At 41.3% G+C, this 17936-nt stretch overlaps 1 protein-coding gene across 8 annotated transcripts in view; it reads left to right on the forward strand.

Annotated features, from left to right (window-relative positions):
- Window positions 1-15718: 15718 nt before the first annotated feature.
- EBF1 (EBF transcription factor 1) overlaps window positions 15719-17936 on the forward strand; it is a 390212-nt gene continuing 387994 nt past the window's right edge. For all 8 annotated transcript variants that reach the window (XM_026682156.2, XM_026682157.2, XM_087955087.1 and 5 more), the window contains exon 1: window positions 15719-16948. In XM_026682156.2, coding sequence (XP_026537941.1) covers window positions 16815-16948 — 134 coding nt within the window. In that variant the 5' untranslated portion in view covers window positions 15719-16814. The remainder of the gene's footprint in view (window positions 16949-17936) is intronic.

Here is a 17936-nt window from a genome sequence, read left to right on the forward strand (position 1 = left end):
AAAGATCTTGCTGCAATATATATTCCATGAACTGGTATATATAGGTGATGGAAACAAAATGAGAAAAAATATAGAGAGATATAGTGAATTATTTGCTGTCTACTAGCTTTAATTGCAATTTCTTTTCTCTCTCTCTCTTTTTTAATTTCATGCTTTTAATTCATTTGGCTTACAATTATTTCCCCCTTTTCAGCAGTTTCCTTAATGTTGTTTATCCTAAAAGGGAATCGCACGATGGGCCTGGATTTCTGTTCTCCTATATGTGGACTTCCTGTTGGCATCTGCTGGGCCGCTCTATAAAACAGGATGGTAGGTATAATCCACCTTGGCTAATCCACCAACCCTGTTCCTCATATTCTACCTCAATAAGAGTTATATGAGTTATGAGAGATTAATTTCTTTTTCTGATTTCCTTTCAATATGGGTTGTGAAGTTCTCATTCAGAAAGTGCTTTCTAACATTTTCCTTATATACATGGATGAAATTGCCTTTCTGTATGTTTTAAACTGGTTGATTTCTTAATTTTAGTCCACTGCAGTTTTTTTTCTTTCTTGATAAAAGGTATGGGTGATTGGACAATATGGTATTGTTTTATTTCTAAAAGCTAAACCAGGGACTCAACAGAAGCCAGACAGACCTCCTCAACAGAATAAAAGGGTTTGAAGGGACCTTGCAGGTCTTCTAGCCTGCTTAAGTGGGACACCATTCCAGACAAGTGGCTGTCCAGTTTCTTCTTAAAAGCCATTAGTGATGGAGCACCCACAACTTATGAAGGTAAGCCATTCCACTGGTTAATTGTTTCACTACTAGGAAATTTCTCCTTAGTTCTAGGTTGCTTCTCTCTTTGATTAGTTTCAATCCATTGTTTCTTGTCCTGCCTTTTTTGCTGCTTTGGAAAACAGGTTGACTCCTTCTTTGTGGCAGCCTCTCAAATATTGGAACACTATTTTCATCCATGTAGGTAGGAATATTCCTACATACCAACTTCCTGTAACCATTTTTCATATGTTTTAGCCTTCAGTCCCCTAATCATCTTTGTTGCTCTTTTCCGCACTCTTTTCAGAATCTCAACATCTTTTTTATAATATGGTGAAATACATTATTATAAAATACATTTTATAATAATGAATCCAAAACTGGATTCATTATTCTAAGTATGGTCTTAATAATACTTTGTAATGATCTTGATTCTGTCCTTCTATTATTGCAACCTAAAATTGTACTAGCTTTTTTGGCTGCTGCCACAGATTTCTGGCTCTTTTTTAAGTGATTGTCCATTAGGACTCCAAGATCCCTCTCACAGTTACGGCTACTGAGTCAGGTTTCACCTAATCTGTACATGTACATTTGGTTTTTCTTGCCTAATCCTTACTTTTCTCTGCATTGAATTTCAATTTGTTAGATAGGGCCCAGTGTTCAAATCGGTCGAGATCCTTGTTTGTGTAAGAAACAGCAATTCTGTTTTCAACGGGGCTCCCATAAAGGCAAGAGGACAATCAATTAGCTATAACCACTATGGGCATTTTGTGTTAAGGGTTCTTTTTAAAAGACTTATCTTTCATATTCTGTCTTTATTATTCCATGGAAGTCAGAGTCTGCTTTTTCCCCAGGTGTCTCTCAAAGATACTCTTGCTTAGCATCAGCAAAGTTGCTGTAAGACGTTCTTCCTACCAAACTAATCCCAGATGGCATGAAACAAAATCTCAGCTAGGGCTCCCCACTCCCTTTCCTAAATGATGCTCCTGAAATCCATTCCCTGTTTTACGTCAACCGAAATCTGCAACCAGATTGACTATTTTATTGTACTTGGATTACTCACAGGACAGGGAGTAGGAAGATACCCAGTGCTCTGCCAAGTGTTTTGATGTCAGAGTGCCAAATAAATCTTTCTCTCTGCTAGGGATGGATGACCCTGTCAAGTTCATTTTTGCTCAAGTCCTTAATTTAATACTTATTAAAATATTCTCATGAACTTTTGTAAGACTTTCTTTTTGTAATGCATACATCTCGGGTGTGCCATTCTTTTTTATTTTTCCAGGAAGTCACCCCCCCTCCACCGTTTCTGTGAATAGATTTTTTTCCCCAAAATGCATGAACACTTAATATAGCCATTATGTAGGGTAGCAATTAAGGTGCTGGATTAGAATCGGATTTTCCATTAAAATATATATATCCCAAAGGGCCATATAGTAAAACACACCAATGAAACCCCTTTATGTTTACTGAAATATAAAACAAGGACTTTGGCAATAACAGCAAAGGCACAATGAATGATGCAGCAGCATGACTTTATTTAAAAGAGGACCCCTCCTTGGTTACCTCTACCTGTAGCCATCAGGTGTGTCAGCTCTCCCAGGTAAACCAAACAGGATGTATAACGAGATGAGCTAATTCTACTTTATTGTAAGGCTACATGAAGAAAATATTGCAAGTCTGTAAGTACAAACTTCACATTGTGACTTTTAATTGCTTGATCCATTAGGGTGGGCCCTTCCTAAGTTTCTTTCTCTGACTATCCTCAGGGTAGGAAAGGGTCAAGCTATTTTCCAAGTCACCTGAAGGCCAGACAAGAAATAATGGATGGAAACTACACAAGGAGAGATTTAAACTGGAAATGAGAAATATTCTGACAGTGAGAACAATCAACCAGTGGAACAGCTTGCCCTCAGAAATTGTGGGAGCTTCATCACTTTCAAGAGACTGGACTGCCATTTGTCAGAAATGGTGTAGGGTCAGGGAGTTGGACTAGATGACCTACAAGGTCCCTTCCAACTCTGATTATCTGCATCTGTATCTTGTCTAATTGTTTCCTAGGCGGCATCTCTTCCCCTCTTTCCTCAAGGTCATCCATACATCCCATTACAAGATCCAGCAGGAAGGTTATCTTATGGGTAACATCTACCAAAGATTTCCATTTGATAAGATTCAGGTAATGAGTTTTTGCCCACTGGAATATCATCTTCCCCACCACTACCACCACACACACTTTCAGGTGAGATAAGTTCCAACCTTTTTGGTCTTCCAGAAATTCCTTCAAATATATTTTTCCCAGCAGGCTTGGGAATCACATGGTAACGAGGAACCCATGAGATGGTTGCATTGTATGTGAGTTAATGGTGCTTGCTCCAGTGATCTTATTTATATTGCATCAATTGTTTTAATAGTTAAGATTTGTTCTTATTGCTTAGTTTATTGTGTGTTTTCCGGTGTCACCTAAGTGAGAAAGGCACTACATAAATTTAGCAAATCAATAAATAGCTGACTTCATGCCCAGGGTTCAGTGGACGATACATCTTCAGCAGACGGGTAGGGAAGCTCACCTCAGCACCAATCAACTGCACAGACCTAAATTGCATCATGAAAAGGGGCTCATATTGGAGACCAGCTTTCCTAAGGTTGCCACATTGCAGCGCTTCTCAAACTCTAATATGTGTGGACTTAAGAGGCATAGCCAATATCTGGCAAACGTGTTACATCCAACAGGACTTCTCTTCAGTCTTAATTGTCCATTGATCCAATAGACACCCTGGTCCCAATTCTCTTCAGATATATACTCAGGCATTTATCCATCAGAAATGCGGTTAGACTTATTGCTTCGCTTGTTACTAAGTGCCTTCTTCCAGCTCCTTCCTGTATATGACAGAGCCTGATGGCAATGATATTTTATTTTATACAACAACTGCTACAGAGCAAAGCCTGCAATCTGCAATGGGACCTCCAGGGAGAGAAGCTGCCAGAAGCAACATGGCTTCAGTTCCTGTAAAGTAGAAGTGGCCCAGGCACATACCCACCTTGGGACAGGTTGCAACGAGTATAGCTGTGTGGGTGAAGGTTTTATTAAAAATAAAAGGCAGAGTACAGAATGATTCCCTTTGTTTCTTACAGGTATTATTATAGTGCCCCATATACTTGAGTTAGCATTCCACAAATTCCAACATGTGTTTTACATGGGAACGTTTACTGCTTTATGTAACTAACTCTGCAGTGACCCAATTAATTCATATTTATTGCTAAATAAAGCATCACAAGTATCATTCTTCTTTGTGAGCTGAAATCTGTTAAAAGGTAATGGTGTAGGTGCTGCTTCTATAAAGGACCACATATCCCTTCCCCTTTCTTCCCATTGTTCCTCAGACCTGGAGAAGCAGTCTAAGGACATCTGTTAAAGCTTTCTTTAACTTAACCCCAACATAACATGTTGAAGACAAGAGGCAAAAATCAGTGCTGGAGAGAGCCAGGGAACACTTCTCCTCGGGGTTTTTTTTTTTTTTTTGGTATCTAATTTTTATTAAAACAAAACAATTTTTTTGTAAACAAAAATAATAATAAAAATGAACACAGACTAATCTAAAGTAAGGAAGAAAAAAAGAAATAAAGAAAGCAAAAGGTGAAAGATAGTTGAAGAAAAAGAGAAAAGAAAGGAAGATAAAGAAGTAGCTTCTGATATTCTTCACTTGTGAGCACTCGTAAGTACAAATATATGTTAAACTCTCTCTCTCTCTCTCTCAAGTTACATCATATTACTCTTCTTTCTATAATCTATCCTGTCTAATCATCAAAACCATAAATCACAAAGTACCCCTCCTAATTTTACATGTACTTCAAGTGCATCACAGCTAAGCTAGAGATAAATAGCTCAGGTCTCAGACACTGCTAAATATTATGGGGAGACATAGGTCACAGGCTACTTTGAAATGGATGCAGAAAGGTGCTATGAAAATGACTTAATTCACCACAATGCAAAGTGCAAAACACACGTGAATGATGGATGAGATCTGATTTCCTATTTCTGAAGATAGCTCAGCGGACTCTCATGTCCCAAGAAACTAGGGATTTTTCTGGAATGTGGTTTGGGTTTGGGAGGAGGTTTTTTTTTTTTTTTTGGGGGGAGCAGTTCCACAATAAAATCACTATCTGCATCTCCTTAGACTTAACTTTCTGAAAAGTTAACTAACCGGGAAATTTTCTTAGATTTACTTCTCAGCTTTTTTAGCAGAACAATCCTATGAATATTTATTCCGATATAAGTCGAAGTGAATTTAATGGGATTTGGTCCAAAATCAATACAGAATTATAGTAAGCAGAACAAACTCTGAGGGAGGTGGGGGGACGTTTAGACAAACTTGTGGTTCTTTTCCTTTTGTGATTGTTGCTGCTGCTAGCATTGTCTTTTTTTTAAAAAAAAAAAATCCTACCTACTATATTGCCTCAAATGATGGGAAGAGTGATTATGCTCACGTAGGGTAGCTGTGCTCTGTTTCAGGAAACAGTGAGGCTCTGGGTACAATCAATCATGACTGGAATGCCTCCTTTTACCTTGGCTCTCATTATATGAGTCACTGCCATAGATTTCGGCTCCTCCTGGTTATGGAGGGTTTCTTTTCTCTCCATGGAAGGACATTTTAGAGTAGCCAACACCTTCTGGGACTCTTTTCCCAGGAACAAAGCACTGGCTTCCAAGGCCGTTTATCTTTGGGATTACAAGATGGCTGGCAAAAGAAGGACATGCCACACATACCTTAAAATCAAATATTGCCTCACTTGTTAAGTATCTTTTTTTTTTTAATATAAATTTTATTTGGGTTTTCACAAAACATAACGCAAATAAAACATCTTTTTTTTTTTTTGAGAATAGCATGATCCCGGATACTTGTTAAGTATCTTTGAACTAATATTTTTTATTATGACCCACAGCAGAAGCCATTTGTGCTTTTTTTGGAATTGTAACCTTGTACACTGTCTTCCTTGTACAGGAATTGGGTATGCCTAGTCTAGTGAAAAGAAGGGCTATGGATGACATGGTAGCAGTGTTGCAGTATTTGAAAGGCTGTCAAAAAAAAGGGAAGGATTTTTTTAAAAAAGAATTTTCCAAAGCACCAGAGGGCAAGACAAGAAACAATGGATAGAAACTAATCAAGGAGAAAACCAACCTACAACTGAGGAGAAATCTCCTAATGGTGAGAACAATTAACCAGTGGAACGGCTTGCCTTTAGAAGTTGTGAGCAGGGGATTGGACTAGAAGACCTCCAAGGTCCCTTCCAACTAGGTTATTCTGCTGTTTTGTCTGATTCTTTCTTCGCTCGTCCACCGACAGACTCAAAAGGCTAGATTTACATTATATAATTTATTTTCTGGTTCCAGCCTCGACTTCAATCCAGGCTTTTCAAATCTATGGTTTTTATGGTAAAATTTAAAAAGCGCATCATTGTCAATTATATATTAACATTAACCAATGTTCTCGCAAATAAACATTTGCTGGGAAAACATTGCAGTTGAAAAACCAATTTTTTTTTTGTTGGAAAAATATTTGTTGGTAAGTATTGCAGTTAAAAAACGACTTGCAAGATTCTGTTAATGTAGCCTTACAATAAAGTAAAATTAGTTCTTCTGGTCATGTTTCTTTTCTGGTCTACCTAGGAAGGCTGTCATCAGTCTTGCAACTCTGAAAATTCAAATCTTCCATGTGTTCTTTACAGCCTGAGAAGATAAGGAGGGCCTCTTCTAAGTCTCTTTCTTTGCCCATTATGCATCTGCAGGCTATGCCCTCTCTTATATGACCACACCCTTGGCAACATCTCTTTCCCAACCATATCCCAAGGTCACATTCCATTATATCTCCACACACCCACTTCATCCCTTGAGGAAAAAAAAAAAGACCTGCTGCATCAACTAGGACTTCTTAATAGTTTTGGAATAAATGGAAATATTTTACTTTTCTCTTTGTTCTTGGTAGCTATCTTGGCCATCCAGTTGGATGAAAAGAAATCACCGAAGGAAGCAATAAGTAAAGCAAACATAAAACCCTAAAACTTTTCAAAGAACGGAACATGTTAAAAGGACACCAACCATAAAATAATTTAACCACTGCAAATAAAATAATTTTCAAAAAGGAGCATCCATTTATAACCCAATCTTATTCCAAAAACCTCTATTTAAATCAGTAATTAAAAAAAAAACTTTCTTAAATATTCCCAGAATATCCACAGAAATAGGCATTTTGAAAAGAACACTTTTCAGAATGTTCAGACAAGTGCATAAACAGCACGGTTTGGAATTATGAGTTGGAGGTGCTCAAATGAAAAGTGGAAACACGCAAAATCTGTTTCCAGGATTGATGGAAGATCTAGGGATCTCTGAATCATGCAGAAAGCCTATCACTGTGGCCCTGGGGTAAGGGTGATGAAATCCCCAGGTTATTAAGAAAGCCAGTTCAGTTATCTGTCTCTTTCCCCAGGACGATTGTTCTGTGTGAACTCTGCATAAAACCAATTGAGGTTCCTATTTATCTATTTGATGTTCCTATCTTCTCTCTTTATAATAACATTTCGAAGAGTGGCATTAAGTTTGTCAGGCATGATCATTGTGCATTCCTTCCTCACTGCCAGAATAGTAGCAATAGCAATCACACTTAGACTTATATACCACTTCACAGTGCTTTTACAGCCCTGTCTAAGCGATTTACAGAGTCAGCATATTTCCCCCAACGATTTGGGTCCTCATTTTACCCACCTCAGAAGGATGGAAGGCTGAGTCAACCTTGAAGACAGCAGTATTGCTGTTGTCCTGGCTCTTTGATATAGGATCTAGAAGCGCTGGATTGTGAGGACAACACTTTAGGCCCATTTTCAGTGGGTTGGATTTGTACAAAACTTTAAATTAGCCAATCCCATTTTAGCCTAGTGTATTATGTGAACCTAGCCTGTGTAGATTTACGGTTACGTTTGCTATGTAAACACAAAATTGAGTTAACAATTTAACTCGTGTCAACACATGTCACACATACAAAAGGGCAAGGCCATGATCCTTCTGCCCCCAGATGTTCTTATCCACAATACCCTGCAGAAGATGCTAAGATCTATCTTCATTTTATTTAAGCGAAGGTTAATACAGATCAGGTCTTTTCCCCCCCCTCCAACTATTTTGATGTGCAAAAATAAAAAAGAGAAGCATAAAACAGAAATATAACAGTTGTTAAATCATGTTTCTCTGAAATCATGATATTTTTAATGCCTTCTTTCCATGGACGTTGAGTATAGTATGTTCTAGTAACTATTTATAAACAGTCATTATGGATTTATTATTTTATGAAAAATATGAAATGCTTTCTAGAGGAGTTTTTGAGGGACTAGGGATTGGGAGCAATTACTGTATCTAGCGTCAAAATATTTTTTTTAACTGATTATCACTCTGCATTTTTGGCAACTGATAATTTTTCAAATAACTAAAATGCATCATATGATCAAAAATTGATCAAAAGTATATACTACATAGTCTGCCAAGTTTCGCCAATGAAAAAGAATGATCCTTTTGTTTGTTTTTAAATTTTGTTTTCTTCTGAGGAAGCTCCAATTCTTGATTAGAGAAAAAGGTTTTCAGACTTGACTTTATACCATAAGGCATTTCTTCCTTCTCAAACTGATTATCTTCTGAGATTCCTAGATACTGAATGATATTATTTTCCAGCTACCTTGGAAAACACAGAATTTCCTTTCTTTCTGTATTAACTATTGGAGGGGTTCAACATGAAACAGCACACTTGCTCTGATTTGTTCCTATTGATCGTGCTAAACAGACATTTTGGCAGGAATCCAAATTTCTAGATATGCTTGTTTTGTTAGGTAATATTTGGCTGTGCTTGGGCATATCATGATCTGTGAGACAGAGATCAGATTGGCAGTGTATTTAGCAGTCCTTCATTTTCATTTATCTAACAGGCAGAGAGGTCTTCAAGATAGGCCGTGTGGTCTAACGATGGAAGTTCAACAAATACCCACTAGGTTTTCACCCAACAGAGCAAAAATGGTGAGAATGGCAAAAATGTCCATGTCTTTTTGTTCTAGTTTAAACAAACAAACAAACAAAACACTGAAGATTGACAGGAAATAATTTAGGCTATTTCATGAGGTAGGTCTGACTCTAAATCAGGGGTCCCCAAACTTGCCAACTTTAAGACTTGTGGACTTCAACTCCCAGAATTGCTATGCTGGCTGGAGAATTCTGGGAGTTGAAGTCCACAAGTCTTAAAGTTGCCAAGTTTGGAGATCTCTGCTCTAAATGACTTCCTCCCTTCTACATGGCCCTGTCCAGCCCCATTCTATACCAAGCAGACTTGAGGGCTAGTAGTGAGTCAGGAAGGAAGGTCCTTGGACATTAGCAAATGGAAACCAAGATACCCTATGGTTTTAGGATGCTGAACAATTTGTTTATCTAATTTATATAGCTGCTCATCTCACAAACAAGTGGCTCTGGGAGGTGTACAGCAAAACAATTGCTTTCAGGAGAAGATTTATCTGTCAATGTTGGCCTGTTTCTACTTGGTAATGGGAAAGGCATTAATTCAGATGATTACATGGGGAAAGTTATTTATTTTTAGCATCCAAGGCAACAATAACACAATGACGTCACACAAAAGAGTAGAGCCAAACTTTCTGGTGTGTTTGGGGAATTGTTTTTCTTTTTAGGACAGTGTGGGGTCTTTTTTTTTTGCTCCTTGTAAATGTGTTTTGGCTTTCTAAGTACCCATAGATTTATTTTTCTTCAAGGAAAATTCCATCTCTGCTTTGGCAATGGAGGCCTAACGTGCCTTTGGGCCAGTTGGTTTTTTTCAATTATCCCCACCCTAGAATATTTGTTGTGGGAAGAACAGAAATTGGGAATATGCATTCCTGAGCTACTGAAGGAAAGACTGAATAGACATCAAATTAGTTATAAGCAAATTTCTTTTCAAATTTCAGGGTCATCTTTCCAGAGAGTTCTGGGGATTGCAAACCTCATAGGCTGCATGAGTCTCACAGGCTCCACCCTTCTCTCTGCTTACCAAGTCATCTCACATTTCCTTTGAGCATGTTTTCCAATCTTGGCAACTTGAAGAAAGCTAAGGAATTCTGGGACTTGAAGTCCACCCTTCTTCATATTGCAGAGATTGGGAAACATTGCTTTTGATGTCTCATCCAGAACTTCAGTACAGGTAATTTAAGTTTTAAAAATAAAAAAAAAAATGGATAAGCCTTTAAACCCCCAGTATAAGCTCTCTTTTACAAGGGTGTTGTTTAAATTAGTATGATGATTACTTGCATTTGGACGGTTTTTGTTTTTTTTTAAAAGCCTGGATGTGTAACTGGGAGATTTCCTAGTTTTTTCGCATATGGTTATATTTTATATGATGTTGCTAGCTGCTTTGATCTATGTGACAAAAACCCAGGCAGAAATATTAAAACAAACAAATACATTTGGCTTGGCAGCTGTAGGGCAGATGAAGAAAGAAATTCCTTTTGTCCTCTTCTGCTTTGCTGATTGTGCCATCCTAAGCTTTTCAGGGCTTCAATTCAAGAAGCAGGCAGCTTCATAGTAATTCTAATTCACAGACTGATGCTTTTAGGCACACATGGTGTCCATGGAAGAACCTTACCCAGGACTCCATTAGACCCCATTAAATCTTTGCAGATACAAGTGCAATGTGCCAGGACCAGAAGTGTAGGAATTTTCAGCCAGTGTAGTCCAGATTCATGTGGGCTAGAGAAAAATGAGAAAATGAAAGCTGCAATCTCAATAAAGTTAGGAGGATTTAGGTTGGAGTGAGCCACCAGGCTGGGAGCACTTCATCAACCCGAGTAACGTCATCCACTTGCAGCAGAGACAGCCACAAACATGAGTAGAATATAGAACTGCTCATTGTTAAGTACAGATGGAGAGCTATTTCCAAAGGTACATTGATGAAGGTAAAAATAAGATGTGTAAGATCCAAGAAATACATACATGTATGTATGTATGTATGTATGTGTGTGTGTGTGTGTGTGTGTGTGTATCAATCAATCAAGATCACATCATTTCTTGGATCTAATGATAGAGTTCTGCTTTCTGATCATCAGAGAGTAAACAAAAGTTATAATGCCACTGTCCACCAAGACAGGGTGGAGCACAATCTGCACTTGGTAACATGATCATCCAAACAGCATTAAGACAGGGTACTATTCCCTTGGCTATAGGAATAAATGTGAAGAGAGGGGGCTGCCAACCAGCTCATGGTATTGATCCAAGAGCTGCACTTATTGTTGCTTGCTCCTTCTGCAGGCATCTGTGGAGCCCTGGGAAAACAAACCACTGGGAAAGGTGCAAATTGCTTTCCATTGTCGACTGTAGCTCAGAATTGAAAGGCTAAGGCTGAAAATGATCATATTAAATATGGTGGGAGGGAAAGATTTCATGGGGCTGTAGCAGAGGATGAACAATACAGTATGTGCATTAGATTTCCATGTGAGAATATGTATTTCATCCAGGGTTCATCTAGGCTTGCTTTGGCCTTTCTCATTTCAAGAGAAAGTAATAATAACATCTAAAGAGTGGAGCTGGACTAAAAACTTTCAAATAATCAAAACCTACCAATTATTCCAGAGTTTCACTTATGAGACGAGAAACACTGCATTTTTGAATGAGCTTGAAGAGGAGAAAGTAAGATAAAATACAGGTGGTCAGCTGGAATGGATTTCTTTTTTACTTGCAAGGGGAATATTTTAAGATCCTTGGACCTCCCTATCATTTTGTTTTTGGCAAGCTCTCCATGAGAGCCACTGTTTCCCCAAAGCTATTGATTGGAGCCTGATGCTGAACAAATCTCAACTATAATATGGCAAGAGATGTTTTCCATCCAATGCTTCCAGATTTTAGAACGTCTTTACATATCAATACCAGATTTGATATACTGTATAGTACTCCCACCAGCTGTTTTCCCCATGCAAGACTTTGAATAATTATCCAGTGGCTTCCACTATTACAGTTTTCAAGCTTCCTTTCTTGGAACCCTGCAATCTTTCTAGACCAATAGAGGATGGGGATGAAGCTTCAATAAAAAAGAGCAGCAGTAAAAATAACTATTCAGCCCACCAGAAGTAATCTTACAATGCAACATTTACACCCTGCAGAAAGATGAAGTCTTATACCGTATGAACTGCAGGGACACATTTCTCAGAATCTTCTGGTATTTTTCCTAACAGATGTCGTGGAATGCATTATTTTGACAGATGAATTTTCTGCAAGGTTACATCAGTACGATGAAGTACCAACTACCATTGCATGCCCTATGTGGACAGTTCAAATAACATCTGGCTGGAATGAAGTAACCATTGGATTTCTAATTTTAAAAAACCTTTAAAAATTGGATGATAACTTCCAACTTTCCAAGTATTCAGAAAGCACTTGAGGAATATTTACAAAGGAAAAGTGGAAAGGGGTTTGGGTTTTTTTTTTTGGCAAGCAACTATGCATTAGCTTTATTTAGGAGACAGGGTCAGTGCCTTAAAACAACCCTGGAGTGCTTTTCCTTCCCAATCGAGTATCTGCGATCATGCAGTTCAGAAATGATTAAGAGCAGCACCTGAATGATGTTGACAAATTTTGAAATGCTGAGCAGGCTGGATCTGGTTAAGTATTTGAATGAGAGAATCTCTGGGCTAGAAACAGCCTGTAAAAAGGTAGTGATGCTCCACTTCCACAATATTGTCAAAAAAAGGACATGAAAATGTGTCTGTGAAGTCATCAAAAGTAGAGCTCAACTAAATGCAATCTGTTAACAGCTTGACATATGCAGGAAAATTTGAACCCTGCTACCCTGTTGGAGAAATAAGCTCTCCATGTGTTGTGATTAATTTGAGTTAACTAGAGAATGTGCAGAGACCCAAGGGGTTAATCACAGTCTGCTATTATGGGAACTAGGTAGTGCATACTAAATGTTCAAAATTTGCAAAAGAGATCATACACATTTGCTGGATAAAATACAATCCATACACATCTTATGACATCAGCAAGGTATTATCTAATAGATAACCATGATCTCCAATGTGCCCCAATGGTGCTTCTACTCCAGATCTTTTGCTGACATTTACAGACGTTCATCTCGTTCATCTCGTATAAGCAAAAATCACAGGAATCAGTCTGAAGGCTTCTGCTTAGAGATCTTTAACTTACAAGATTTTAAATGTAAAGCTATGTGGACATTATGTTCTTAAATATATATGCAAACAGAAACACATGTTGAACAGTACTCATAGTTAGTACAGTTCCCTTGAAATCAGTACAATCGTACCTGAGTAGTTCCTTATTTGTTTTGTGAACAATTTTGTGTTTTGTTGAAGAGTTTTAGATTCAAGAGGATCTACTTTAAGAGGGAAATAAAATCTCAATTAACTTTCTTTTAAAGTTACAATACAGTGCAGCTTGTGCTTCTCCCTTGATCACCTTTTTCTTTCAGCATTAAACATCTACGTAGAGTTTTATAGCATTACACACCTAGAATAGAGAATATAAACTGTCCCGAATTCAGTTATTATAGTTTGTTCTCGCGCAGCGCCGCTTTTCCTCTGCGACGAGAATTAACAGAGCAAGAGAGACCAAAAAGCAGATTTGGTTCTACTGATCTAGAATAGATTCCAGAGGATTTCTGACTGCTTGGATGTTTGGCTATCGGTGGTAATCCTGTTTCTCCTCCCACATTAAACAATATTGAAAACTAATAAGAGCTGAGAAAGGGGTTCTTTCAGTGGAGTATATGTGAGCTCCGTTCAATTCACCCACTTAAAATTAAAGAGGGTGCCATTTTGCGCCAGATGCTGGTTACTGGATGTTAGGATCAGAGTTAAAAACAAATACACGCTTGTCGATCCAATAAGTCTGAAGTGCGTCCATCTGGCTAGTTTGCTAAAGGGCTTCCAACAACGCAATCCCAATGAGGTTTACTTGGAAGGAGAAGAAAGCAATTCTGACGAGTTTCCTGCCGGTTTATGGATTTACTTTTATTTAGCCGTCGAAATTAAAAAGCTTGTTGAGAGGGGTGACTACGCGGGCCAAAAGTTTGGGACCACTGGTTTGATGGCACTTTTTCGCTCTTTCTCTTTAAGAATAAGACCCCCACGACAAATAACCGGCAACAAAAAAGGCGCGGGAGATTCTGGTTTTTGGCAAGCGAGAATCCCGAAGTGAAGTGGCATGACCGGGGCGCAGACTGGGTGCGCGGGACTTGCTACGGGAGGTGAGAGAATTTGCGGCAAAGAAAGGGAGTCTGGAGAAGATTTTCGCAAGTCGATTCATTGTGGAGTGGATTGATTTGAATGTTTTTCTTCCCGCGTTTTGGAAACCAAGCAAGAATAGGGCACAGATTTTTCAGCCCCTCTCATTTCTATCTTTCAACTCGATCGTTTCGCTTAGGGAAAACAGAAGGACGATCCCCTGGTCAGAAAATCGATTTTTTTTTCTGAGGGGAAATACTTTTATGGCGGGAAGAGCCCACCCCGCGCCAGTCGCGCAGTTCCGAGTTTGCTACAATAGAAAAAAGGAACAGGTTTAGCATTGGACTGGGAAAAAAAAGCCAATTTTTAGACTAATCGCATAGTCTTCTGTTATTGCTAAAGAGGATGGAGAGAACATATTATTTCTTCTCTGTTCAAAACAATGTGAAGTCACAGTTGCCACTTCTTTAACTTATTATTATGGTTCGTATTATTTCTGCAATCCCTTTCAGGCAAAGACCGTGTCAGAAAGCGACTTTCCGCATGGAGATTGGGCATCGCGTGGGTTGGGAAAAAAGAAAGAGAGCGCTATTATTACTATTATTTTTTAAAATCAAAAGCACTGCAAGATCCATGTGGCAATAACTCCGAAGTAGCGAGTTGACGTTGCATTTCCTTAACCAACAAAACCACCCGGTGTTTTAAAAAGGTTCACGCCCTCTAAGAGGTATACATGTACGTGGAGGGGGTTGCCCATCTGTGCTTTCTGACTTCTTCGGATGGCGAATTAAAAAAATAAAGTATATTAATCGCCGGATCCTGAAAAAACGGGTTCAGATCACCGGTTGCAGGAAGGAAGGACAAGTTGTCTCGCTGCTGCCGCCGCAAAAGAAATCTGGCCTAGTGGGCGACAGCTGTGCGTCTTGAATCGCTTGCATTAATTAAAGGCTCCGTGTTTCGTTGGGATGATGATAATTATTACTATTATCATCGCCGTTGCTGTTATTCTGAATCATCTTTACACAATCTTGGAGGACGCAGGGCAGAGCGCCTGCAGATCGAATTTCCCACGCGGACAGCAAACCCCTCCCGGCTCTTCGGAGCCTCGGGGACACTCGTTTCCAGCCACCAAAGCCTTCCCACCCGCCTTTTTCTTGCGATTCCTTCTGATCGCGGAACTCGAAGCGCCCGATCCTCAACTGCCGCGCAAAACTCCCCCCCTCCCCGCCTTCGCTTCGCTCCCCCCCACTATAGGAAGAACGAGAACCGCCCGTTGAAAGGCGGCTCCAGGCGGCTCCGGGCGGCTCCCTTCCCAGCACGTGGGCCGAGGCTCCTGCTCGGTCCGATCCCGGCGGGCCGCATCGCTTGCCCTTCCGGCCGGCGCGATCCTTTGCCCGCCCTCCCGCCTGTCGCGTTCTCCCCGGCAGGCGAGCGGAGCGCCCCGCGGTAACTTTCTCCGGTCTTTTCCCGGCGAAAAGGGGGCGGAGCGGCCGGGACATGCTAATCAGGGGGCGTATCCCTGGCGGGGATGTGGGGGCGGCCATCGGCGGCGGCGGCTCGGCTTTCCTCTCCGGCGATTGGTGGGCGTGCTGCAGCGGCCCGAGGAAGTTATGACGCTATGCAAATGAGGGGCAGGGGCGGGCTCCGGCCCGCAGGGCGCCGCCCCCTGCCCAGTGGGGCTGCCGGGCTGGTGTGTTTAGCTGCGGGGAGAGCCGAAGTCGATCCCATTGAGAAAGCCTGCCAAAGCGCTCGGATTGAAGCGGGGGAGGAGGGGAGCGGGGAGGGAGGGAGGGAGGAAGCCAAGAGGATCTCAATCCACCCGGGGGTGGGGTGCGCTTACCTTTCCCGGCGTACGAGCGCCGCGTGTCTTCCTCTGCCCGTCTCTCTCTCTCTCTCTTTCGGGCTCCCCAGCAGCCAGCTAAGGCTTCCTGCACTGTTGGAGGAGGAGGAGGAGGAGGAGAAGCCAGAGAGAGAGAGAGAGAGAGAGAGAGAGAGAAAGAGAGAGAAAGAAAAGGACCAGCGCCGGTCTTTGGCCGGAGGGAAAAAGCCCCGCACGAGAAGGAGCCTCGCCGAGAACAGATCCCAAAGTTGCCGCTTTCTTGTCACTGGAAAATGACACTTGATGTAGCCAAGGGCGCCGCCGCCGTCGCCGCTACAGCCGCCGCTACAGCCGCCGCAGCGCCGGTTGAACCTATTGTTTCTTAAACTGCCTTCTTCGGCGATCCGAAAGAGTGCGGCGGGGGTGGGGGGGTGGGGGAGACTTCACAGCACGGAAGGGACGCCGCTGGCAACGTCCTGCCAGTTCTTGAGCGACCCCGGCCAGCCAGCCAAGAAGAAGAAGAAGAAGAAAAACCATCTTCTGATTTTTGTTTCAAGAAAAAGAGGAGGAGGAAGAGGAGGAGGAAGAGGAAGAGGCCAGCCGGGGTCTGGCGCCCACCCTCCAAAGAACAAGCTCGTCAAGGCGTCCGCTAGAGCATCCGCAGCCGGCCCCGGGGAGAGATTTTTGTAACCCTTTGGATTTTTTTTTTTTTGCCTCCCTCTTCTTTCTCTCCCCCCAATCCCTTCAATGTCTGTCTTTGATTTTCTCTGATTTGCTTTGATTCAGCAGCCGTTCCAGAGAAAGCAAGAAAGCAAAGGGGGAGGGTGGGGGTGAAAGCAAGAAGGGACAGTGAAACGAAAAACCCCATCCGCTCCGCGCTTTTCTTCTTGTCAACACCCTGCGTTGTGGCTGTGTTTTGCATTTTTGTTTTTCCTTGCTTTTTTTTGTTTTTTGTTTTTTTTCAAGAAGAAAAGAAGGTTTTGGTTGTCCTTAATTCATGTTTGGGATTCAGGAAAGCATTCAGAGGAGTGGGAGCAGCATGAAGGAAGAGCCCCTGGGCGCCGGCATGAACGCGGTCAGGACATGGATGCAGGGAGCCGGCGTCCTGGATGCAAACACCGCGGCGCAGAGGTAGGTAGAGCTCGCGGCAGCATCCCTCCCGCCTTCCTTCCTTCCCTGACTCGAACATCCAGCGGTCCAGTCAGCCTCAGGTATCTGTAGCTGGTGGGCAGTGACTTTTTAATCTTAGGACCCGAGTAGCCGCTGAAACAGTTTTTTCTCTTTCTTTCTTTCTTTCTTTCTTTCTTTCTTTCTTTCTTTCTTTCTTTCTTTCTTTCTTTCTTTCTTTCTTTCTTTCTTTCTTTCTTTCTCTCTTTCTCTTTCTTTCTTTCTTTCTTTCTTTCTTTCTTTCTTTCTTTCTTTCTTTCTTTCTTTCTTTCTTTCTTTTTCTTTCTTTCTTTCCTTCCTTTCCTTTCCCTTCCCTTCCCTTCTCTCCCTCTCCCTCTCCCTCTCCCTCTCTCTCCCCCACTTCTTTCCCATCTCAAAGACCATGGAGCTTTACATTCAGGAATCGCCTCCAGACATGTTGACACTTCTGATACATTAAAAAGTAAAAATAGGCTGCACATTTACTCCTTGCTGTTCCCCATCTCTCTCTCTCTCTCTTTTCTCCAAAAGCCTCCCTTCTTTTTAAGTTGCATCCAACAAATGCCGATGCCAATGTGGTCCTGTCACTTTCACAACAACTTTGCTTGTTTGTGGATGGTCTATATTTTTCTTCGTCAATAAGACGGTAACCCTTCCTTCCAACAATTCCTTTCGAGAAAAGTACGCCCAGGACCTTTTCAACTCCCCAGCTACTTCCAGTCCAGAACTCCCGGGAACTAAGTTCGACTCTCCTCCTCACGGTGCTTACTCCCAAATCCCCGTTTTCTGGGGTTGAACCCGGGGCCCGCAGTTTAAACCGGGCGGCTGGGAACCTTGACAGGTCGCGAAGGCGTCGGTCCTGATCGACTGGATCCCTCCCTCCCTTCTTCCCTCGTCTTCTCTGCGCGGGAAGGGAAAGCAGTGCGAGGACAAAGCCGTTGGTGAAATTTTGGAAAAAAAAGTTTTGTAAGGA

This window comes from Notechis scutatus, chromosome 2 (genome assembly GCF_049901735.1).
Source record: "Notechis scutatus isolate UNSWTSFEM ecotype Mainland chromosome 2, rNotScu1.2, whole genome shotgun sequence".
Taxonomy (NCBI): Eukaryota; Metazoa; Chordata; class Lepidosauria; order Squamata; family Elapidae; genus Notechis; species Notechis scutatus.